The sequence below is a fragment of the Fusarium musae genome, chromosome 7, assembly GCF_019915245.1.
Source record: "Fusarium musae strain F31 chromosome 7, whole genome shotgun sequence".
Classification (NCBI taxonomy): domain Eukaryota; kingdom Fungi; phylum Ascomycota; class Sordariomycetes; order Hypocreales; family Nectriaceae; genus Fusarium; species Fusarium musae.
In genome coordinates this window covers 975761-999815 of record NC_058393.1, presented here as the reverse complement: position 1 = coordinate 999815, position 24055 = coordinate 975761, and the positions used below count along the sequence as shown (strand labels likewise).

The 24055-nt window shown below is 49.7% G+C and overlaps 8 protein-coding genes across 8 annotated transcripts; 4 read left to right on the top strand and 4 right to left on the bottom strand.

Annotated features, from left to right (window-relative positions):
* Positions 1–1861: 1861 nt before the first annotated feature.
* On the top strand, positions 1862–3474 carry J7337_009505 (uncharacterized protein; the record flags this gene model as incomplete). The annotated part of the gene is made up of 2 exons (XM_044827100.1): positions 1862–3198; positions 3249–3474. The coding sequence occupies 2 exons, from the start codon at positions 1862–1864 to the stop codon at positions 3472–3474; spliced, it is 1563 nt and encodes a 520-aa protein (XP_044677694.1).
* Positions 3475–4434: 960 nt separating this feature from the next.
* On the bottom strand, positions 4435–6838 carry J7337_009504 (uncharacterized protein; the record flags this gene model as incomplete). The annotated part of the gene is made up of 2 exons (XM_044827099.1): positions 4435–6165; positions 6203–6838. The coding sequence occupies 2 exons, from the start codon at positions 6836–6838 to the stop codon at positions 4435–4437; spliced, it is 2367 nt and encodes a 788-aa protein (XP_044677693.1).
* A 668-nt stretch (positions 6839–7506) lies between these two features.
* Positions 7507–9168, bottom strand: J7337_009503 (uncharacterized protein; the record flags this gene model as incomplete). The annotated part of the gene is made up of 3 exons (XM_044827098.1): positions 7507–8357; positions 8410–9058; positions 9151–9168. The coding sequence occupies 3 exons, from the start codon at positions 9166–9168 to the stop codon at positions 7507–7509; spliced, it is 1518 nt and encodes a 505-aa protein (XP_044677692.1).
* Positions 9169–11423: 2255 nt separating this feature from the next.
* J7337_009502 (uncharacterized protein) lies at positions 11424–14211 on the top strand (the record flags this gene model as incomplete). Its single annotated transcript, XM_044827097.1, has 2 exons — positions 11424–11444; positions 11731–14211. 2 exons carry the CDS (start codon positions 11424–11426, stop codon positions 14209–14211), a joined length of 2502 nt encoding a protein of 833 aa, XP_044677691.1.
* Positions 14212–16137: 1926 nt separating this feature from the next.
* Positions 16138–19411, top strand: EGT1 (Ergothioneine biosynthesis protein 1; the record flags this gene model as incomplete). The annotated part of the gene is made up of 11 exons (XM_044827096.1): positions 16138–16341; positions 16394–16512; positions 16565–16803; positions 16856–16970; positions 17019–17032; positions 17095–17116; positions 17165–17451; positions 17693–18386; positions 18440–18515; positions 18567–18958; positions 19006–19411. 11 exons carry the CDS (start codon positions 16138–16140, stop codon positions 19409–19411), a joined length of 2568 nt encoding a protein of 855 aa, XP_044677690.1.
* A 496-nt stretch (positions 19412–19907) lies between these two features.
* J7337_009500 (uncharacterized protein) lies at positions 19908–21058 on the bottom strand (the record flags this gene model as incomplete). The annotated part of the gene is made up of 4 exons (XM_044827095.1): positions 19908–20009; positions 20063–20885; positions 20934–20982; positions 21037–21058. The coding sequence occupies 4 exons, from the start codon at positions 21056–21058 to the stop codon at positions 19908–19910; spliced, it is 996 nt and encodes a 331-aa protein (XP_044677689.1).
* Positions 21059–21647: 589 nt separating this feature from the next.
* J7337_009499 (uncharacterized protein) lies at positions 21648–22415 on the top strand (the record flags this gene model as incomplete). Its single annotated transcript, XM_044827094.1, has 1 exon — positions 21648–22415. The coding sequence occupies one exon, from the start codon at positions 21648–21650 to the stop codon at positions 22413–22415; it is 768 nt and encodes a 255-aa protein (XP_044677688.1).
* A 232-nt stretch (positions 22416–22647) lies between these two features.
* Positions 22648–23595, bottom strand: J7337_009498 (uncharacterized protein; the record flags this gene model as incomplete). The annotated part of the gene is made up of 1 exon (XM_044827093.1): positions 22648–23595. The coding sequence occupies one exon, from the start codon at positions 23593–23595 to the stop codon at positions 22648–22650; it is 948 nt and encodes a 315-aa protein (XP_044677687.1).
* Positions 23596–24055: the final 460 nt, after the last annotated feature.

Genomic DNA, 24055 nt, shown 5'->3' with positions numbered 1-24055 from the left:
TGCAGTACAGTACCAATGTTAGGCTATACAGTGCAGATGCACGCACTCAACCAGCCGGGACGTGTCCCAGAAATCCGCCATTCCTCCTTCGGGTCATGATCCTGAGACGTTCAGTGCCAGGGCACGTTACCTACTTATTCGGATTCATCAGCGATTAAGAATAAATGGGTCGTAAGCCAACACACGACGAGCCGAGTTTCAACAGCCTCGCACGCCTCGCTCCACCAAACACTGTACTGAGATACAGAGGACAAGGGCTTCGTGGGGGAACCTGAAGGAGAACACAGCTGGCTCTGCGTGGTGATGAAAGATTGGTGGGTGGTAACGTTAGGGGTCCTCCAGGCATGGAGAGAAACGGATCTGTGCTCCTCTACTCTGTACTTACTCCGTACAGCAGGCAATGACCTCTAACGAAGCACGCAAGTGCGTTAATTATTCGGTCTTGGTCCGAGACAACCCTGAAAAAAAAACTTCTCTGTTCTGTTGACGACCACTTCATCGCCGCAGTCGAGACAACTCTAGTAATCAAGCTTACAGACCTCTACTGACGCTACCCTTGATCGACCACCATTTCAGTGAGATCCCATCGATCGGCGGGCATCAGAATCCGCCATCCTGACTGAGAAACGATTGTCGCCAATCACCCCAGGAAGACCGAATGGACGGGACGGAGGAAACAGCCCACCCATGGTGTGACTATGAGCTCGACATGAGCTTCCAAATAGCCATTGCACCCTAGCTGTGGCCTGTCCCCCGTGTGGTATACCGTCACAACGTCTTCACACGCGCACCCTCTTGCTCACTCTAGTGGCCGAGCACTGGCCGATGCACACTAGGGATCTCATCCGGGGCAGTCTTTGGCTCTGCTCCCCCACGAGAGACGTGTTGTACGGTCCGCGGATAGGACTAGAGTCATCTACTTCCTACTGTAGAGCGCCATACCTCAGGCGCCAGTCCCCGATACAGGCAGTCGGTTGTGTGTCAAAATCTGGAATGCATCGCCTGGGGTTTTCAGCCACCTACCGTTGAAGTCGCCTCCCTAAGAGTGACCAACTTTTTCTGGCGCTGTCTGTGACCCGATTGTCCGCCCACCGTTGACTTTACGGTAGCAATGCTTTAATTAATGGCAACGCAACGTATTGCTCAGTCTTTGCCGGCACCTTACTTGTCTCTTCCAGCCAACAATAATAAAGTGCAGCCCAGAGATACTAGGGCTGCAACAGTGTCACTGCTGGCTGCATACAAGAGACACTAGGGGGTGTCTATCGAAGGTTAAGCACGAGTCTGCGAGATGAGGTCTGAGGCCGGGGCGAGGCGAGGCGTGTCTTCCACTTCTCACTTTCTCCCCCGCCGTGGCCCGAGTTGACAGGTGGTCCAAAAGTGGTCCGTCCCGCCAGGTTCCTGATGTGGCCTCGAGTCCAAGTCCATGCCTGAACACACTTCTTACCCCTGGCTTCTCGACAGCTCCACTGGTTGCGTATTAAGGTCAGGCTCGGTACCAAATAAGCCCCCCTCCCCACCTACGAGCAACGTCCGCCGTTAGTCTACCATCCATATCCATATCAAGGCAGAACCGACTTAAGGTGAAGATATATCCCTTTCGATTGTCTCCTCATCTACACTATTATCAAATTCACGACTCTCGACTCTGACTTAACCTGATTGAAGCTGGCTGTGTCATATAACACAGACTACACAAGTTGACTCAAGTATCGCTTCGCCACACCCTTTAGGCATTTTTACTTGAAGTTCAGTATTATTTACACCACTTACACGCACTCATAAGCTCTACTACGCCCTCAACATCAACCACTCTGGATACCACAACACTCTACCTTACTCAATTGACAACTATCGCACAATGACAGCTGAACCATCATTACGGCGACAGCGGAAAGTTGTCATCACTACATCTCCAGCCCCATCCGATTCTGATTCACGCCGCGACTCCTACTTCTCAGAAGTTTCTCAATCAACGGCCCCTACCTCTTTCCACTCGGCTTCCGGGTCAAACAATAAATGCCTTGATGCTCAAGGGAACAGACCTACCACAGCTATAAAGCCAACAACCATTGAGCGCAGATTCGATACTACCTCTTCTTCTATCGCCACATACGACTCGGTCCTGTCTGAGATGGCACCCTTGTGTCGAGATTTGCCAGTCGGCGGCGATGAGGTAGAATTTGAGACTGAGGATGAGGAGGAAGAAGAGGAAGAAGAGGAAGAAGAAGAAGAGGAAAGCGGCGATGAAGACGATGACGATGATGACCGAGAGGATGACCAGGAAGACGCCGACAAGGACTACATTCTATCCGACCCTGAGTCACTTCATATCCCTCCAGTGTTGCCTCCTTATCGCGGAACCTCTAACGAACGCCCCTGTCGACCATCTACACCTCAAGACTTTGGCCGTCTATTCCCCTCACTGGACCGACTTGCTGTACGTCATGACGATTGTACGTCGGACGGCAACATGAATCTCCGTGTTGATACCGTTGTTCCTTTTGGACATACACGGCGCACGCTTGCAGTTCAGCTATTCCACCTGCGCATGCACGATCTGGCTCGCCGAGAGTTTTCTCTTCGCCGTTACTGCCGCGACTCTGGTCGAGAGGTTTGCAACTCTAAGCGTGCATATGCTCCAGCGCCCACCAGTACTGTCGCTGCAGCACGACCTGCCCTCCAAAGGTCAATGAGCTCTGCTATGCGGACAATGGCTACTCCATTTCACCGACCTACCTCCAGCAACTCTTCAATCTTCAAGTTCGGCAATGGTACCATCGCTTCTACAACTTCTGACAACGCCTCCGTATGGTCCGGTTCGCATCACACAGAGAAATCAGACTCGCCAACTCCTAAGCCCAAGGCACGAATGGTACCTACAAACAAAATCAAGCTTGAGTTCAGCAACTATGCTCGCGTGGATATTGCACGACGAGGTGGACGCACCAACAAGCGATACGAGTTTGAGTGGTGGGGTCACACATACGCCTGGAAGCGTGTAATTGACAAGAACCTCAATGTTGTCTCATTTCACCTCGTCCGAGATGGACATGGCGCCCCCGTCGCTCATATCGTTCCTGAGATGCGAAGTCCCAACCAGATTCTAGACGATGAGATGGCTGGAGCTTGGGTTACCCCTTGCTACATCTGGATTAGTGACAGTAGCATCATCGATGCCATTACCGACGTGGCTGAGTAAGTCATGATGAAACTCCTCGATCGTAATTTAAACTAACAGCTTTTAGTGTCATCATCGCCACCGGTCTTATTTCCCTGGTCGACGACTGCATCAAGGAGCGATGGCAAGCTAAGAAACCGTCACACCGAGCTATCCGCAGGGACACTGGCGACGTCAACCATGCAAACCCTCGCTCGTTTATGCACAGCTTCTTCCAGCGACGCCACTCTGAAGAACACTCTTCAAGCCGTGGCGCATTAAGATTCGGACGCAAGCCTGTCGCTGCGTATTAGAGTCTAAGCAACATCGGACAAAATATCGACCTTTATACTTGATATTTCCTGTACGAACCTCTATGGAATCTTGATTACTTCTATTTCAAAAAGGATACTACATGTTGGTTCAAGATCACGATTTTCGCACTTCTACTTTTCTTGTTTTAACAGATCTTTTATCCCGTCACGAACAGACGGGCATGTACATATTTGGACCTTTTCTTGTTTTGTTATCTACTGTACTCACCCACCACAGTATGGTTGGGCTGTGAGGTTTTTGGACGGACATTTGCGGGATACAAAATATCATCCCCCACGATTACAGCATGCGAGGCGCTTGGGAGTTTTTGGATAGGGCTATGAGAAATGGGAAAGCCCAACTTAGGATTGATGATCTGGCCTGGCTTGGTATTAACCGGTGTCTTTGTGTACCCCGGATTGGACTACGCCTCTTAACCCCAGATATGAAAATGGGCATGACTTGGAGAGAATTGAATCACTACAGAACTATTGGATTGTATGAGACACATACAAAACCAGTTTATGCTATGATCAGACAGAAGCTGCATGATTTGGAATAGATACAATATTGACCTGACACGAAGGCGAAATTGACAGAGTTCTTGGTGATATTACGCAAAATTTTCTTGCAGCTACATGTCTACTTGGCCCATTGGTATAACTTAAATGCTCAAGGTTGTCTGTCCCCTCCATCCCACTCAATTGGGTTTGATAGCGGGAAGAAAAAGCCCTCATCCACCCCCATCTGTAACCCCTGTCAAGCCAGCTCGAGATGCATCGGGGACGTGGGAATCGTGCCATCTGTAACGCCACAGATGCGGGGGAAACGCCTGTCTCTTTTTCATTTCTGCAGACGTGCCTTGGCATGAGACAGTCTGCCATTGACGTCCATGTAAGTCTGACCAGCTCGTTATCCTATCCCACGCGATAATCGTCGAGACGCCAGAAGCGGTCGAGTTACAGTTGCTCGACATCACCGTGGCCGTCTGGTCTGCCGAACCATGTGCCAAAGTCGAGCTTCATGAGCAGACGATTGATACCACCAACCCGTGCAGCTGTGAAGCCACCTCGTTCCTCTGCATCGTCTGTGTCCCGGGCTCTGCCGTCTCGCTGATCATCTTCGTCTTCCTCAGTTGCAGTGGCGGGAGCTGTGTCGCCCTCCCATTCGGCTGTGAAGATGGGGTCAGACTCGAGAGCGCGAAGGGCGGCGACGACATCTTCGATGCCAGAGCGGACACGGGACTCGATGTCGTGAAGACGGCGCTTAACGTCACGCTCCTCAGACTCGAGGTCGACAAAGGCATCGACTACGCCGGCATCTGTCTCGAGGTCTATTGATGTATAGATAGCGTGAAGACGATGTAGATGGGCGACGAGGTGATCAATGTGGATGAGGAGGTTATATAGAGGTTGGGTGAATGTTGGCTGGGTGAGAAGCAGCCGATGGATGAGAGTACGAAGATATAGGCGATGAGCTGTTGAAAGAGTTTGAGGATCCTGGGGAGGCGTTGAATCTCGTGCTTTGGGGGTATCATCTTGAGCTGTAGGCTTGTCATTTTCATTGCCTAGCCATAAGTCATCATCCTCTTCCTCTCCCTCACCATCATCAGCACCCCCTGATTCACCTTGTAATTTGGTTGGTGTTGGTGCTCTAGACTGCCCATGCTTGGGATCATTGGCTGTCAGCCACTCATGGAAGCCCTCCCATAGCCCAGCAACAATCTCAGTCTGGAGATATGCTTCTGTTTCCGCTAGAAAGAATATAGCAGCACTTGCAGTTGTCCAAGAGCTACGCATTGAAGACGACCGAGACGTCCATCGCTTTCGGAGAAGGATAATATGTTCTCGGTCACCTTTTGCGGTTGGATATTGACGTCTTAAGGACGTAATCTTCCAGAGATCCGTAAGTCGAATGTGCGCTCTGCGCATTGATAGTAGATAGGCGTTGATGCAAGAGTATATCTGTATGTCTGATGGTGACAGTACCATATCCAGTGGTGGAGGAATCTGGATGGACAGCAAAGACGGGACAGAGAAAAGGAGGTTGCGAAAAGGCGACTCGGATAAGAGGCTTGCAGCATCACGGCTGAGACCCGAACCTGAGCCAAAATTCGGAGTCGCCTTACTCTTGGTGAGATTTAGCCGTAAAAGGTCTCGAGCAAGCTCAAGTTGTTCATCTTCCTCTGCATGTTGGCCCTGCATAGATGCTAGAACAGCCCACGTCCTTGCGAGAACCGCGGCAACTTCACCCTCTTTGACCGTCACATTCTTCAGACCGTCACCCTTTTCGTAGGCCAAATTGTCTGCTCGCCTCCAACGACTGCGTATTTTTTCGTCTGCCTCGTGGGTCAACTGCATTGCAAACTCACCACGACCGAGGAGGAAGAAATCTCGCAATAATTGTAGCATTTCCGTCACCTTGGCTAGCGGGAGGAGTTTCTGAAGCGTGTTTTCGGATAGAGATATCCGGACCGCAATGATGGCTCTTGAAAAGCTGGTGCTTTTCAGTGGAAAGGAGAGGCTGGATAATTCTTGGAGCTTCGATGATAGGTGATCTAGGCCACGAAGGCCTGAGTCAACGCTGCTCTTGACTCGAATGTGATTTAGAGATTTTCCAATGAAGAGCATGGATGAAGCTGTAGCTGGTGTTACGAATGCTGGTAACAGACTGGACCGTGATATATACTCCTGCGGTTGTTAGCAATATTTTGCAAAGGCGCCAAACAAGACCTGCCTCTTCGGACTCTTCGACCTTCTGGACGAAGAAATCGTCACCTCCAAAGCTCGGAAGTCTCCCGTATAATATCCAAGCAGAAACCTGTTTCAGCCATGCTGTTTCTGCCACCGTAACAAGGCTCATAGCCGTCTCTTGAACATCCCTATACCCGCTCTGCAGCTCAACTCGTAGGCGATCCATGAGCTGAGCGCCATGGCATGTCTCCCCCTTCTTATTCTTCGCCAGCATAAACTGCACCATCTCCCAAAGCCACTCCATCCTCCTAGTCCAGTCCTTAAACTCGCCTATCACCGCCGTCAACGGCACAATATTATAAGCTCCCACCAGATCCGGGTCATCTTGTAATATGCTCGCCTCGACATCGAGAACTTTGCGCTGGAAGGCTGCTAGATGGATGGAGTCTATGGCTGTTGCGACGGCTCGGCAGATGGTTGATGGGTGCGAGCTGGCTACTTGGGCCGTGTAGCTGATCAGTTTGATGTGGACGTCGCTGAGGTGGGCGGCTGTGGCGAGTAGTTGGCGCTCGGCTGGTGCTACGCCGGAGAGGGCATGCGGCTGAGTTGCATCGGTTCGTAGGAGCGGGGAGGGATGTCCCGAAAGGGAGAGTAGGATTTCGTGGAGCATGATCGTGGTTCTGGTTCTGGTTCTGGTTCGGAGCTTGGTATAATTAGCGGTGATGCTTTATAGGACGATAACGTTAGCAAACGTACCGATCTTGCGCCTTTCTTGACCTCATAGAATCCCCAATATCACGCAATATAATTATGATAACACCCAGAAGCTCAAAGCGGCACATGAAACAAGCAGTCGTGCGTCTGTCGTGTATTGTTGATGATGTTGATCTTGAAGATTTAATCCAAAGCTCCAACTTTGGGCCTCGACAACCAATCGCGGGGGTTCAGCCAAATTCAAGCTCAGAGGGAAAGGCTTCTCGTTTACTGTGAATATTGAGCTCTTGAGGCTTGAACATAGCGCGACATCAACGAGAAGAAATTTGTCCTTTATTGACTTCGAGGTGAAGCTCATGAGAGCGCGACGCGAAGGTCGTAGCTGCCCCGCGATCTACCGTGAACTTGATAGTTCATACTGTGCTAACACTATATCACTGACACCAGAATTCAAGCCTCATTTCTAACACTGTTTGTCGCTCAATTGAAAGGGTTCTGCTCAAATATCGCATCTTTTAAGAACTACCTAATGAATGATCGATTCGCATTACCGCCTAGCCAAATGTTCAAATAGACCACGCCATATCACGTCACAAGTCTTCGCTATTCCGATATCGACACCCCTCAGTAATGTCCCTTAGCAGGCTTCTTACCATTGGGATCATATCCACTGGCGATGCTCACATTATCGCCATATGTGTTGTGTGAGCCCTGACCATTGCCCTCTCTTGTCTCGAAGTTAGGGTTGTTGTTATCGGTGCCTCCCACGATGATCTCACCACCTCCCTTGACCTTGCCAACCACCATGCCCTTAGCAACACTCTTGAGGATGGCACGTCGCGATACACCCGTCACATCAATGTAGACAAGTCCCACATTCTTAACACCGCCGCCAAGGTTGCGGGACAACTCGCCAGCCTCCTCACCCCATCGGTGGCCGACAACGGTTGTCACGCTGGATGATGTGCCAGTGAGGAGATTGCGACCGGCTTGCTCAATTCCATCAACGACAGTATTGAAGGCCATCAAGCTCTTGTTCAGAACACCTGGCTTATAGGTATCGATCGCATTACCGTCCTTGTCATAACCTCTGGCTCTACCATCTTTGCGACGCGTGACGGTTGCACCCAGGTTCTGTGCCATGTTGCCGATAGTGCCCACTGTGCTAGCCGAAAATGTGGCTGCTTTGTTAGAGAAGTTGTTGATTCGGCGAATATGCGCATGTGTTGTAGGCGCAAAAGTCACAGGCTTGGCGAGGGGCTTTGTGTTCTTTGTGAAGTTGTCGGCTTGGCTCTGAAGGGTTCTAGAGACAACATCGGAAGTTGTAACAATAAGGCGAGATGCCTTACTTGCACTGTTCACAATTGTTGACTTTTTATAGGCAGGGTGCATGTCCATCTCAGCCCATGGCTGCGACACAGGCTGCACAGAAATGTTCTGGCCGCCATCTGTAGGAAGAGCAATCTCGACAGGTTCTGCACTAATGTTAGCAACCCAAAGCATGGCCATCAATTTTGCAGTACATACCTTTGGAACCGGGTTTGATTTTGCTGTCTTCCACCACTTGGTAGCTATCGGTCAACTCTCCAAGGACACTGCCGTCTTCCTCATCGATGAGAACAATCCTGCCCCCAGTATGTGAGCTATGGCTCCCCTGTACATATCCTTCTCCGGGGTTATAGTCAGCCGGGTTGTAAGCCGGGAGTTGCTCGCCAGCTGCTTCGCGCGCCTTGGCTTGGGCCTTCTCGGAGGGTCTTGGGGGCTGAGGAGGGGCTGCTCTTTCAAGGAAAGCGGTGCATTGGGCAAGAATGGTCTCGAAAGTATCGACATCTTCCTGAACACCCGACCTGGAGTTTGTGGGAGGGAATTCGATCCTGGTGAAAGCGCCGCTATCGGGGCCGAGATCCCAGCGAGGAATCAAATAGCTCGTAGGTGGTTGGTGGTAGATCTGGGTCGTAGCGGGAAGAGGGAGGTCGAGCTCAGGAGGCAGGTGAAGGTGCAGGTAGAAGTCCTCCTCGCCATCAGAGCCACTGCCTGAAGGTTCGACAAAGCCAGATGAGGTCGGAACCATGAGGAGGGACAGGGTCTGGGGTCCTGAGGGAGTGAGGGACTGCTCTTTGCCATTGGAAATGTGATAGGCGTTGATGCCCTCTACAGCGTAGAGGAGCTTCGGATCCTATTCGAGATTTTGTCAGTATCATAAGTGGCGGCAAAGGGAGAACGTCATGGGCGTGCCATGATGCGCCTGAGGTGTATTTTTGGACTTACATTATGCCCGGAAGACATGTTTGCGATTATCTGGTCTTGGTATGTATGGAGGGGAAAAAAGATTCAATCTTGGTATTATGCAATACAAAAAGAGGAATAGGTTTAGGATAACGAGTAGAAGATGAGAAAAGGGGAGAGTTGTTGAAATCCTGGAACCTAGAAAGTCGCAAGACGTGATGGAGGGGTCGGGTTCAGGTTGGTTCAGGTTTATGACAACAGCAGCAGCACCAGTATCATTCGATCCACCAGCAAGAAACACAGACAGACAGACGACTCAAGACAAGCGCGATGCGCGTCAATGCAATGCAATGCAATGCAACAGAGCTATGACTTGGGCGGCTGTTGCAGGAGCTTGATTTGAAGAGCTGTGTGATCTAGCGCATCCTCATCAAAGAGGGTGGGCGTCTGTCGGCGCTTAAATTCGTGCGGTGAGAACTGAGAAGCTCTATCTACTCACAAGCTGTGAGGCCTCTTGAGGCGATCGACGTCATTCATTGGTTGGGGGAGCAAATGATCCTGGTATTGCGGCGTCGCCACTCAAGGGGAGTGACATTGTTCTAGGTCAGGGCCATTCTGAGTTAATTTTGAGCCTAGCAGACACATGAAAGAGGTTATTTTCTTTGTTGGGGTAAGAAACTGTCGTCTCATGATGGGATCAAAAGACAACTTGGAGGTTCGATTGCGTGTGCACATGGGCGAAGCACTTAAGCTTAAAGTCCCTGGCTTTTGGCTTCAGAGGGTCCAGGCTCCCCTGGAGGTCAGTCCACCTTGGCGTTGTAACGGGGCATGGATCTTGATGGCAGTCGGCAATTGGCAGTGACATTCATTCAGGAGTTCTTTGGGAGGCAGCTCAGCTCTTTTGCCGTTCAACAATTAAAAAATGGCCACGCAAATATTGAGGCGTATTTTCGGGATTATGATGAACCGAGTGTTTGACTTTGAGAGGCAACGTCCATCTTGTGTATGTACGTACAGTATTTGCTAGGTACCTAACCAACCAGTCCTGCCCTTACAAAAAATACTAGGTCAAAGACGTGCTAAATTGTTCCTAAATTATGATAAGCTTGTCTCTTTATTTTTGTTCTCACTAGAATCGGAATCCTGTTCTCCTTTGACCTACTTCGACCCGTCTCCGTCTCTGTGCCCACAACTCGAGTCTGTCTCGCGTCCCCATCTAACCCCCATAAACTTATTCCCGACTTTTTCAGCTGTCGATGTCTTTTGATAATGGTGTTCCTTATGGATTCCCAAGATCGCGTTTAAATGTCTGGAGCGTCTTGTAGTTGGATATAAATTGGTAATAAATTGCTGCTCTCATTTCAGTTGCCAGTTACGGTCATCACGCTATGACTCGGCCGAAGCTACGGGGGCTAATCCGATCCAGCACTCATTCATATTGGATGTAAATTCATTTGCCCTTCTACATTCATTTTATATTTCCAACTTATTGACTAGACGCATGATCTGGTAGATATCTATATAGCAATAGAAGTGATTGTTGATCTCAAATATCCATCAACTTGTAAAGTATTGTAGCAGCATCTAGGAACTGTCAACTGAGAATTGAGGCTCATCCACTTCAATTCAACATCGTGAAGAGACCCCCACTCAGCCTAAGACGACGGCCGGCGGCGTCTTGAAAAACAAACCCACAACGCACTTTCGCCTCTTTTATCATGTTGTTTTACCCCATCATTACGTAGCGATATATTCTCCATATCTTCAACCCCATATAGTTCCCACTTCGGCGTACCTAGAGTCCTAAACCTCCAAGGACCCCGACGGCGATTTGACTCAAAAAGCAGTTACCCATTGGATAAATCTTGTTCCCAAGCAATTCCAACGAGATATGTCGGAAGAGTTGCGCAGAAACGCACAAGTCAGCTATCAGGAACACAATGAGGAACTCAACTGCTAACAGACTGACGATACAGAGTGACTTAGACTGTCAATGTGTCTTTCGTTACTTATAAGCTCGTCTTGAGCGTCGTTTAAAGTTGCGCGATCCTTGAGGCTCTGCCACAGAAATGCCAAACTCGAATTTACGGCTACAGACAGACACTCGAAATTGACACACTAATTTAATTTTCCCTGCTTTCCTAGCGTGACCAGCGCCTTTGGATGGACATATTTCCGTCAAAAGTCCTGTTTCGGCGCCCTCAGACTACATCTCCAGCAACAGTGAGAGCAGGAATGGATCCATGATACCTTGTCTAGTAGCTTCTCGGCTGTCACTTTGCCCAGATTTATGCACTTCCGGTCTCGATATTACCATGCTAGGACTAGTTAGCCGGGTGCGTGGACCGATGATGGGATCTCATAAGTCGGCTTGACAATATGAAAGTCGGCCCGGGGATCTCATTTCGTCTTCCTTTTCTATATGTAGCTTGTGATCCTTGTTAGATCAGTAGTTCCCTAGGCTTAGTTTTACATAAGTACTATTGTAGCCTATTCAAATGTCGACTTACCAGTTCTTGCTTTGGTATGTGGAATCTCCAGGGAAGTTGACGCTTTCTTGAAATATTATTTCTTCTCGGAACTTTTGCTCAAATAACCATCTTCATTGACTTCTAAAAAGAGGTCTTCAAGTCTCTGATCAAATCTTCACCACAAAGACAGCTCTGTAAGAGCACCAAAATCGGCAAAATAGCTTCTCAGCTCCGCATTCAGTCTATACTCTCGCCTACAGACCCAGAAGGTGACAAAGGATCCAACGCATCTCCAAAGGCTTCAACAACCTCAAAAAGGAAACTCGAAGAATTATCCTCGGCCCAAGAGGGCACGTCACCGGCATCAATCTGGCATGCTCAATACGACGAGCATTCTAGACCTGATGCCGGTGAGGATAACTCTGCTGGTCGGCTCACACCAGCCACCTCTGATGAGAAAGCTGGAAGGAGGGGATCACGAATAAAACAACCTATTCGATCTAGCATTGCTTGTCTGAGATGCCGAAGATCGAAGATCAAGTGTGATAATGATGGAGGCAATAGCCCGTGCGACATGTGTGTTAAAGGAGGACATCAGTGCCAATATCCAGAAGCAGTTCCACCACCACCAAAACGAAATAACTCCCCTACAACAGGGAAGCTCGAGAAGGAACCACAACAGGAGAAGAAAAGAACGAGGAAAGCAGATGATATATCAAAATGGGGCAGTGAAAGATCAGCCGTATACGCAGCCGAAGTTCTCGCATACCCCTTTTTAACGACGGAACTATGGGATCAGTTGCTCAACATTTACAAACTACACTATGCCACAGAGTTACCCTTCCTTCACTTGCCATCTCTCAAGGAGAAGATGAGCAGTGGATCAGGTCAAGGGAAAGAGGACTCATCAGAGCTGAACTTGGTCTTGCTTGGTATCCTGATGCTTACAGTACGTTTTCATCCCGATCTGGTACGGTATGTGACGCATTTACCAAATCAACATGGCGCAAATAACCGATCGTCCGCCTCAAAACCCAAGCCTGGACCGTTACACGCCTCGAATTTCTTCGCTACTGCACTCACAACAGCTCTGGGCCCCCTCAGGACAGTCATGGATACTCTCACGGTCGAAAGAGTACAATCTTTCCTGATGCTTGGGTTATTCGAGTGGAGCCAAGAGAATAACTCCAGTGCTTGGATGTGTCTTGGAATAGCCATTCGCATGGCTAAGCTGATGAGGCTAGAGCAAGATGACCGACGAATGGCTATACTGGAAAACCAAGCACCCGACACAAACCGATTCGAGAGGAAATCGCCAGAGATTGCGATAATAAGAGAGACGCGGAGACGGACGATGTACAGCTGCTTCATTCTAGATCGTTTGATGAGCTGTGGGGGCGAGCGACCGCTAAGCATTGCAGTTGAGAGCATGTCGATCCAGTTGCCATGTTCTGAAATGGCCTTTGATCTGTCTCTACAAGTCTACACTGGACTATTGCAACCACACGAAGGATCAAATCAGCAAAAGATCAACGATGATAGCACGTTAAGCCGATTTGTCAAGCTGATTGAGATATGGGGCGAGATTTCGAAATACAGCTCGATGGGTGGCCGATCACAAGAAGCACATCCTCCATGGGACCCTAAATCGACTTTCTACAAGTTACGAGAGAAGATAATTGCGTTCGACAGAGATCTCCCAGACACCTTCACACTATCTCGACAGAATTACTACCGACATGATAATCACCAGGCTACCAACACCTATGTGTCGCTGCATATGCTGGCCTCAGTTTGTCATATTGTTCTCAACCGAGAATATCTTCCGTTTCTACCCCTGCGATGCCCCGGGCCTCATGGATCCCCCATAGTCAACCAAACTATACTCAACTTTGCGCCAGATCGATTCTGGGAAGATAGCGCACAAGACGTCTTTCAGTCATCTCGCAACATCATCGATTTGGTTGGCCTCAGCAAAGAAAAGCTTCCTTTGTCCTCGCTGTCGATATTCTCCATCTGGCTCGCTGGGTTCATGTCTATATACGTTCACCACTTCCCACAGATGGATGCGAGCCATCGATTGGGGAGTGAACAGGCTGAGAGTCCTCATATGGGAGAGAATTTGAGTATACTCGAACAGGGGCAGGCTGGGACAGCATGTCAGGCATTACGAAGAGCTGCAACTTACTTACCCAGCGCGCAAAGATGCCTGGATAACTTTGAGGCGGTAGACCGATGTTTTACACAAGCAAAGAACTCGATGCAGGGATCGCTGAGTCTTAGGTTTGGCGGAGTTGGCCACGGGAGTGAGTTCAACCAGACAGGATCGCAAGATAAACAGCGAGGAGGAGGATTCGATATGCATCGCAAAAGTTCAAGTCCTAGGTCAGTGTCTCCGAAGATGAGAAACTCGCCCTGGCCCACGCTGGAAGAACGCTCCAAGCCCAACTCATCAACGTCAAAGAGCCAACTCTCGCTGCCTGGGATTGATGAAGGACTTTTAGCAGTGGACACACCGAAGCTCGTATTGGGCAATATTGAGACCTTGGAGTCGGGAAGGATGAGTCGGATACTGAATGATTTGGAAGGCTTCTCGGGTGCAGGTTCTTTGAGAGTTGCCTTTTCGCAATAGACAGAAGCTCGGTCTTGGAGTTCTGTTTGGTGTTTCTATACGGCGAATACATCCATGTATAATGAACTGACGGCCGGAATAGGGTAGAGGTTATGGCATGGACATTTGGTAGCATTTCACCTAGACTGCCTAGCAGGAGTCGCATTGATCTTTTACCATCTGGCATGTTATGTATATACCCTTGCGCAACGAGAAAGCGAGTTTTTCGCAGTGAAGCTTGGGATCAAGGTTCTGGAGCGTTGAGAGTGAGGCAGAGGCAGAGGCAGAGGCAGGAAGCATCTCGACATCAGGCAAGCGTAACCTAAGTCTGCCAACATGTTCCTTCCCTGTTCCTTCCAGGTTGGCTACCTCAGACTTTCCAAGAACGAATCTACCTACGCCTCAGTCAGCCGATTCTTAATAATCAATGGAACCCTTTTCTTTTCTTCTCTCCACTCTCAACACCATTGACAGACTTGCATGCATGCTTGGATCGTTATGATGTGGAATCTTGTCACAAACAGATGTTGACATACCGGCCCGAATCGCATAGGCTCAGTACGCAACTGACGTTACTGCTGAGAAATATGGCGGTCGTGCGGTTTTCAATTCGGCAATACTGATCACTCATCATTTCCGACGCTTCAATGTTACACGACAGCAAAGCTTTGATGAGCCCGCTTACTTATAGCATGACGTCCGGATCAAGTCACCAAATGGATCGCCATGACTGGTAAATGCAAGTCGCTGCGCCTAGTGCTCACCCCTTGTCTGCTGCTTCCAAATCCAGGTGTCCTAGTGGGCAGCCCAGCTACCAAGAGGGGCCCAGAGCTGGCATCTGCGGCAGCTTCGCGGGGTCCCTCACAAACCAGCTTCAATAAGTCCCATCTTATCGAGATATGAGCGAATCCCGTTCCATGTACAATCGACAACGGACAAGTCGATGACCCGTGCAAACCGGTTTACGAGGCAGAGCTCGCGTATGTACAGTACTTTGCTCCCTGCGGCTCAAAAGCAAACCTGTACCGAGGCTCTGCAGGGAGTCGAGTTGGGGCAGGTAAAGGTACCTTGGCTGAGCAGAGACAGCTAAGGTACGGATCTCCGTTGCTTCAAAACATCTGGGGTAAGCTCTCAGATCACGCAACATAAGGCTGAAGTTCCGAAACACCATGCAAGGCGATGAGCAACATTGATAGATACTTAAAGCCTCAATATCGACTAGAACGTCTGGTACGAACACTTTCTTTTACAGAGCGATCGCCTCTCGGCCCATCAAAGCTCAAGCTCAGATTTGCCCTGGTGAGCTTCCACATCGACATCACGCTCCCACGCGCGTGGGGCGTGGGGCTTGACTCTCGTGATTGATTTGCCAGTTCCTCATCTCTCTCCCACTCTCGCTCCACAAGTGCTGATGTCTCCCAGTTTGAGAATGCATGCCATGACAAACTTATTTCAGAATCGTTCATATGGAGAAGGCAGCAGGTCGTCAGTACATACGTAGCTTACATCCGCCGCGCCGAAGCTTGTATTAGGACGGCCATTTGCTCTCTTTGAGGCACAGCCGGCTTCCCCTTGCGATCCAAGTGGACCGTGGTTCCTGGCGCAAAGTCTCATCGTTAGACCGTTCGATGTTATGACGATTCGCTGAACTAAGAATAGTGTACCATCCCCCGCGTTGCTTGGATATCCTGACCGGGCGGTTCGATCAAGCCATGAGGAGTCTTCCGAGCTATTCTCCACTGAGGAGGCCAAAGTGCTCAGGTACCTTGGAGCTATTGAGATGGTGGGAGGACTATTAACAAGAGCCACGCCCTTTGAGACGATTCTTGTTGCAGCTTATAAACCATATATACCCCGACCGTCCGCTTCTATCAAGCATCATATTCCCACCTGAAGCCATATTTTGTTTGTTAAATCTGTGTTTGCTTTGCAATGCCTTCCATCACAATGGCTTCAGCTACCCCTCAAAGGGTGAAGCCGACGCCAGCCAAGCCATCGTCAGCTTTGCCCAGTATTATTGATATCCGTGGTGAACATGTCGAAATCAACCTGAAAGAAGAAATTGCTTCAATGTTCAACCCTGACGAGGGCCCAAGGAAGCTTCCAACCCTTCTTCTGTACAACGAGAAGGGGCTACAGATATTCGAGGACGTATGTTGATTCTGTTGAGAGATCCCCTTTGCTGTTACTCATACTACTCCAGATCACGTATCTGGATGAGTATTACTTGACAAACTATGAGATTGAGATCCTGAAGAAGTCCTCTACGGAGATCGCCAGTCAGATCCCAGAGGGTTCCATGGTGATTGAGCTGGGAAGCGGGTTTGTCAATTTTCCCCATGATTTTAGACATCATTCACTGATTATGAGAAAGAAACCTCCGCAAGGTCTGTCTCCTTCTACAGGCATTCGAGGAGCTTAAAAAGTCCATTCAGTATTTTGCTCTCGACTTATCTCTCAAAGAGCTTGAACGTACTCTGGCTCAGGTTCCTGACTTCAAATATGTCTCATGCCACGGCCTTCATGGTACATACGATGATGGGAGGGAATGGCTCAAGCATCCTTCTCTCATGAGCCGTTCAAAGTGCATTATCCACCTCGGCTCCAGTATTGGTGCGTTTACACCGGTCGATCAAGTTTCAAGGTGCTAACGTGAGAATTACAGGCAACTTCACCCGAGACGGCGCAGCTGATTTCTTGGGAGGATTTGCAGAAGTACTCACACCATCTGATTCCATGATCGTTGCTGTAGACTCTTGCAGCAACCCGGCGCAGGTCTAGTAAGTCAACGATGTTGCTTGTTGTAAGCAATACTAACATATGTATAGTCACGCATACAACGGTACGTTGCAATTCAACGCTGAACACACAATTCGATATTAATGCCGCAGTTCTCTAATACAGACTCCAAGGGGGTAACCCATCAGTAAGCTGATTGGCTCTGTCTGGTTGACCGGAAACTGACATCATGTAGATTCATTCTGAATGGTCTTCAAAACGCCAATGAGATCCTTGGTGAAGAGGCCTTCGACACGGATGAGTGGAGGGTCATCGGTGAGTATGTCTATGACGTTGAAGGTGGACGACACCAGGCCTTCCTTTCTCCCACTCGGCCAACGGATGCTCTGGGATCGAGAGTTTTGCCTCACGAGCGCATAGAAATCGAACAAAGCCTCAAATATTCCGAGGCAGAGAAGGACAGGCTTTGGAAACTTGCAGGCTTGACCGAGATGGGTCAATGGAGCCGGGGAGATGAGTATGGTAGGTCACATTCTCTTATGATACATGTCCCACCCAAAACACGCGATCAGAGGTCCTTTGGGTCATGCATCCCCGGATTACCCCGCGAATCGTACCAAAGGAGGGTTTCCCTTTCCAGCTGAGCCGGCAACATGAGTCCAAACTCGGGAGCGGACCCATATGACGTGGGGGTACATGCTCCGAGCTGAAGTTATATCGAGAATACAGGGAATCTGGTGACACGAGACTAACAATTGTTTAGGCCTCCATTTCCTGCAAAAGTCCAGTATGCCGTTCAGCCTGATCCCTTCCCTCTACGTCGCAGAGCCACTGCCAACGGTCCAGGACTGGAAAGCACTCTGGGAAGCCTGGGATGTAGTAACCAAGGATATGATGCCGGATGAGGAGCTCCAGGAGAAGCCAATCAAGCTGCGAAATGCATGCATTTTCTACCTTGGCCATATCCCGACCTTCCTCGATATCCAGTTGACCAAAACCACCGGCAGTGGCCCCACTGAACCTGCAGCCTATTACTCAATCTTTGAGCGAGGTATTGACCCTGATGTGGACAATCCTGAGCACTGCCATACTCACTCTGAAATCCCCGATGAATGGCCATCAGTTCGGGAGATCATGACCTACCAAGACAGGGTCAGATCTCGTCTTCAGAAACTGTACAAAAATGGCCAAGAAAAGATTCCTCGGGACATTGGTCGAGCTATATGGGTTGGTTTTGAGCATGAGCTGATGCATATTGAGACCCTGCTCTATATGATGCTCCAGAGTGACAGAACGCTTCCACCTCCACATACGGTACAGCCTGATTTTGCAAAACTGGCTCAGCAAGCATATGAAGCCAGGGTTCCTAACCAATGGTTTGATGTACCTGAGCAGGCCATCACTCTGGGAATGGACGACCCCGAGGATGGTACTGATAATTCGCGCCATTTTGGCTGGTAAGTCTGAATAGTAAGCTTAGGGGTAAATCGTGACTAACTTTATCGAACAGGGACAATGAGAAGCCCGCGCGACAGACAAAAGTCCATGCCTTCCAAGCTCAGGGCAGAGCTATCACAAATGAAGAGGTATGTATATTTCCTCGTCGAGGTGTCTTCTGGTCCTAATTAAAGTCACAGTATGCCCAATATTTGTACAACTCCAAGATCGAGCATACCCCAGCCTCATGGTCTTCCATTGCGAACACTCACACAAATGGCGCCACTAACGGCAGTCATGCCAATGGAAATTCGAATGGTTACTCTAATGGAAATGGCCACCACGCAAGCCAGGTCCCGGATTCATTCATCCAGGATAAGTTTGTCCGGACGGTGTATGGTCTAGTTCCTCTCAAGTACGCTCTTGATTGGCCTGTTTTTGCTTCTTACGACGAGCTCGCTGGTTGTGCAGCATGGATGGGTGGCCGAATTCCAACATTTGAAGAAGCTAAGAGCATCTATGCGCATGTTAACAAGCAGAAGAGAGCCGAGGCCGAGCGCACCTTATCAAAGACGGTCCCTGCAGTTAATGGGTAAGTCCATCGAAATCATATACTCTTTCGAGACTAATACGTGACAGTCACCTTGTCAACGACGGCGTTGAAGAGACCCCGCCATCCAGCTCCTCCGCTTTGGTCGGGGATGGCTCTTCCGAGCTATTCTTTGACCTTACAGGAGCCAATGTTGGTTTCCGTCACTGGCATCCTATGCCAGTCACCTCCCGGGGCAATAAGCTTGCGGGCCAGTCTGAGATGGGCGGCGTCTGGGAATGGACGAGCTCGCCACTTGAGCGACATGAGGGTTTTGAGCCCATGTCTCTCTATCCTCTCTACACGACCGACTTCTTTGACGGCAAGCATAACGTCGTCTTGGGTGGTTCGTGGGCCACACACCCACGCATTGCAGGGCGAGCTAGTTTCGTCAACTGGTACCAGAGGAACTATCCCTACGCATGGGTGGGAGCCAGATTGGTTCGAGATGTTTAAACATCTAGACCAAAGCAGTTGTTCCTATATATACGATTGGTTTCATATTATAAACGAGCCGTTGGGATGGATTATGAACTGCCGGAGTTTGATCATTTATATGAGCCCAGATTGCCACGAGAGGAATCTGAAGGAGGGCAGTCACTCCCTGAGAAAGCAAATGTATTATCATGACCATCTCTATTTACTCCTGTGTTTTTGAACTCCATACCGAAACCAGCTACTCTGTGATGATAGCAAATGTTGTCTCTTGCAACGTCATGACTTTCGGATACCAACCGCTATGTGTATCCGTTCCAAATTTCAGGGCGACACTCGTGAAATCAGCCATGTTAAGGGTCTTTCATCCTGTCCCAGAACCGTCATGGGCTCATATTTTGTTATGGCTCTTGAGAATAGCACAATCGTTCCAAAGAATAAGGTATGGCTGAAAACACAGCATTCTGGCTCTAACAATAGAATAGGCGCGGCGCTGCCAGTGCTTTGTACGTTTCTCTCAACCGTTGAGACTACCATAGATATCGAGAAGTTGCTCAAACACATAGCCAGGAAGCTTAATCCCATTCTCAGTGATGAGCTTGGAAATGAGGTCGGGGGGCTATTTAACTTGTTAGCAACTTGATCGAGAGTTATAATTTGGGGCCCACGTACAGTAAAATCGACAGCATCGACTATATCCTTACTCTTGTTATCAACACTGAAATCCAGGATTTCCTGCTTAAAGCCAATATCCCGTTGATCCATGACAAACTTGCGTGCAAACTTGTGTGTCTCGGCAGCAACGTAGAACGGTAGACCAGCTTGAGCAGCCAGCTTAGAAAGCTGAAGGGTACCCATTCGGGAGATGATACCGCCATTGGAAGTGACAGCTTCAGCACCCACAATCACCATATCGACCTGGCGCAGGAGGCCCATGACATAAGCCACTGAAGCCTCTGCGATCTCAGCGACAGGAATACCCTTTGAGCGGAGCTCGCGCACTATGCGATCACTCTCCTCAACGCGGGTTTCCTCTCGCACATAAATAACCTTGAACTTGGCGGCACCGAGGTTCTGCACCGCACGCTCCAGAATTCCAACAACTGATCGCGAAGCACCGTGTGTGAGAATACATTGACCCTCGTGAATCAGCCTCCATCCTGCGTCTGCAATGCCTTCTCGCGCGGCATTAGCACGCTGGGCAAACAGGCGTCCGTTTCGGAGAAGATGTTGCCTCACGGCCTCGAAGCTGCCATCCTGTTGACGCAGCGACGAGACGAGGTACTGAAGAAAGAGATCGGTTCCGGCGGAAAGGGGTACGGGATTCGCAACGGAGGCTTTGAGGCGATCGGAGTGCGCTTTGACGGTGTCGAGGATCTCGAAAACGGTGGTGGAAGGGTGGGCGTTGAGAAGAGCGATTAGGGACTCGATGGCGGCGACGGGCTTGGTGAGGTATGGGTCTGATGCAAGAAGGCCGCGGTAAGTTTCGACGATACTGGTAAGTTGTTAGAGGAGTGAGAAGCGGATGGGTTTAGAGACGGACTCGAAATCTGAGGTTGAAGAAGCCTGAGGTTGCTCAGCCGGAGTAGCGGCTTGGGTAAGTTAGCAGAGAGACAGGTGTTGGCAGTAGAGAGTACCTAGCTGACCTGTTGTATCGACCGTGGCCATAATAGAGGATGTGTGAGATATCGGGGGGCAGGTATCTGGAGTTGAGATGATACTATTCTGGAATTTTTGAAGGGCTTGGTGAGTCAATCAATCTGTCGGAGCTGGTTTGGCGGGGTGAAGTGGGGAGCGGGGCCGAAAGTGACGGCACTGCTTAACTACAGACCGTTTACAGTTGAGGTCCCCTGTAATTGCGCCAGGTGATCGAGAAGCGCAAGTAGCTCTGATGTGCAGTAACAAGCAGCCTTCTCGATGGAAACAGATCAAACACATGCGGCTCAGATCGAAGTACAGTGCTAATTTCGTCTGGAAATAAAGTCAACCAGTTGCGTTGCATCGTTCAATAACGTGCTTCAACCTGTTGATATCGCGAGGTCGCCACTGAGTTGACTACCCTGCAGCAGAACCCCCGAGCAAAAGTGCCCCGCGCTGCCCCTCCACCGCTTCCGATCTCTACACCCCTCTCTCTCCGTCTTCACTCCAGACCTCTCTATAGCTTTTGATCTTTGACACTTATACACTTCGACTGCAACAACTCAATTCACTTCACTGAAAGCATCTACAAGTCACAAACGATAAAACATAGCTTAGAATGGAGCTCCTCGATCCCGCGACAGGCGCTGCCCTCCCCAACGACGCCATCCAGCGCATCCTCTTCGTCGCCAACGCCGTCCACGTCTATAACATCCCTCCTCTCACTTCTACAAAGGGCTACTCTGCCAGCACATGGACCGCCGAACCCCAGCGCCATATCTTCACTGCTCGCCTGCGCGTCGTCGAAACAGCCTACGAATCCGAGTCGTCAACCAACAAGCTCAAAGTCGACGCCGTGCTGGAGGATGCTTCGTCAGGTCAACTCTTCGCCGCAGCCCCTTATACCTCTCCAGGTGTTGTAGAGCCGGTCCTCGATAGCAGTCGCTTCTTTGCAGTGACAGTGCGCGATCCGCAGGGTCGAAAGGCTATCCTGGGGATTGGTTTCGAGGAGAGAAGCGAGGCGTTTGATCTGAGCATTGCGCTTCAGGAGGCGCGAAAGGCGCTAGGCTGGGAGGGCGAACAGAGCAAACCGGCTGCGACGAAGGAGAAGGAGGAGCATAGAGATTACAGTCTCAAAGATGGCGAGACCATCACTGTGAGCTTTGGCGGATCAAAGTTCGGTAGACGCAAACAACAAGATAGCTCATCTGGTTCGGGAGCTGGAGGTGATCTTCAGTCATTTGCGCTACCGCCACCACCTGCTGGGCCAAGCTCGTCAGGCGGGTTCTCATTACCACCTCCACCAAGTGCAAATGCTGTGAAGCAGCAGAAGCAATCAGCTAAAGATCTTGGATTCGACGACGGACAGTTTGGAGAGTTCGCTTAAGAACTTCACGGATAAATTGGTGCATCAGCGATATGATTTGAAAAAGAAAACACACAGTATATACACTAAGACATGCTAAATATTGAACGCCAAAATGATGCTCCTAATGGTAAGTGACATGATAATAACTTGATATTATAGACCAGCATGTATAATCGTTACGTGGTTTTGTATGATGCTTGAAAAATTAACGCCCTATCCGGCAACGCCTTTCAAATGTGCAACGATGAGCCTAAACCTCAGGCCAAGCATTATGAAGACAGGGAAGACTGAGCCGCCTCTCCGTAAGCGCAACGAATCGCTCCTCACTCAACTCTTCTCCAAGTTCAGAACCATAGTCCTTCTCCTGAACGAAGGGTGTCACAGCGTCAGTTGGAGTTACTGGCGTGGTCTCAGACTCTGCGCTATCGCAGCTAGATTCAGGACCAAAGATATCCTCTACGGCCTCGTCGACGGTTTCTAGACCGTATGGCGTCGGCTCCTGTTGAATATATGGTGGTTCATAGGCCTGGTGCATGTCGCCAAAGTACCCCATCGGGGCAAAGTGCTCGGAATTGCCGCTCAGAGGTGTCAAAGGAGTGGTAACGCCGTAGGAAATGGGACTGAAGCTGACGGATGATGCGACACTAGGGCTTTCGACAGTCTGGGTCTTTGCCCAGGTCTCTCGGCTCCTGATTTCAACAAACAGTTCGCCAAGACGGGAGAAGATAGCCTTTTCCTGTTCAGCGGCCTGGTTGGCCTTAGACTTCAGCAGAGCCAGCTGTTTTCTCAGCTTTCGCCGACCATTGTCGCCAACGAGGTTGTGAAGCTGGGCGTCCACGGCGCAATACTGTGCCATGAGATCTGCAGCTCTGGCAGCTTGCTGCTGGAGGCAAGACATAAGATATGCTCGATCTATATAGAGATTTTCAAAAGGCCTGGGCGAAAAGATAAGATGAGAGTTGGCATATGGCTGTTGCTTAACACTCTCTGGTGTAGGGCGGCTTTTGGAGCTGGAAGATCGGCGGCGTCTTCTTCGTGAGGAAGGACTGCAAACTGACGGTGTGTCTGGGTGTGGTGTATCCGGAAGGGATTGAAGTGAAGGTGGGAGGATAGGGCATGTTTGTAGCTTGGGGATAGCAATGTTTAGCTCCTCGGGAGGCGGAGTGATTCTTGCATGCATTGGTGGTAGCTGCACCATGCTATGAGTTGTTGTAAAAGTGTTATTCATCTAGATAGTTTTGAGTTTTTGTTAATGATAGTAGTAAAGAAGGAACATTCTCTCTGAGAGAAATAGTATCCATCATCACTAGATATTCATATCTCTCATCCTCCATTGCCTCTCCACCGTGGACAAAGACCACTGCGAAGAGGGCGACACTGTACATGAGGGGGCTGTTCGCTTTGTCGCTGTGTTCGCTTCGACAAAGCGAAACAGCGAGTTCCGGCGCTTTACCTAGTGATTCTTTGGAAGAAGGTTCTTCTAGTGAGAGTCGTTGGTTATTCTCATGGATCCGTGCCTGGTGGCCACACTTTAAACAGTCACCAACTTCAGCCGTCAATAAGACTGGTCAGTCTTGGCTTTTGGAGGCTGTTCAGTTGGCAGTCAGGAACATGAAAGAGAGGTCGTAGGGTCTAGAACAGCAGGTCATCTGGTTTGC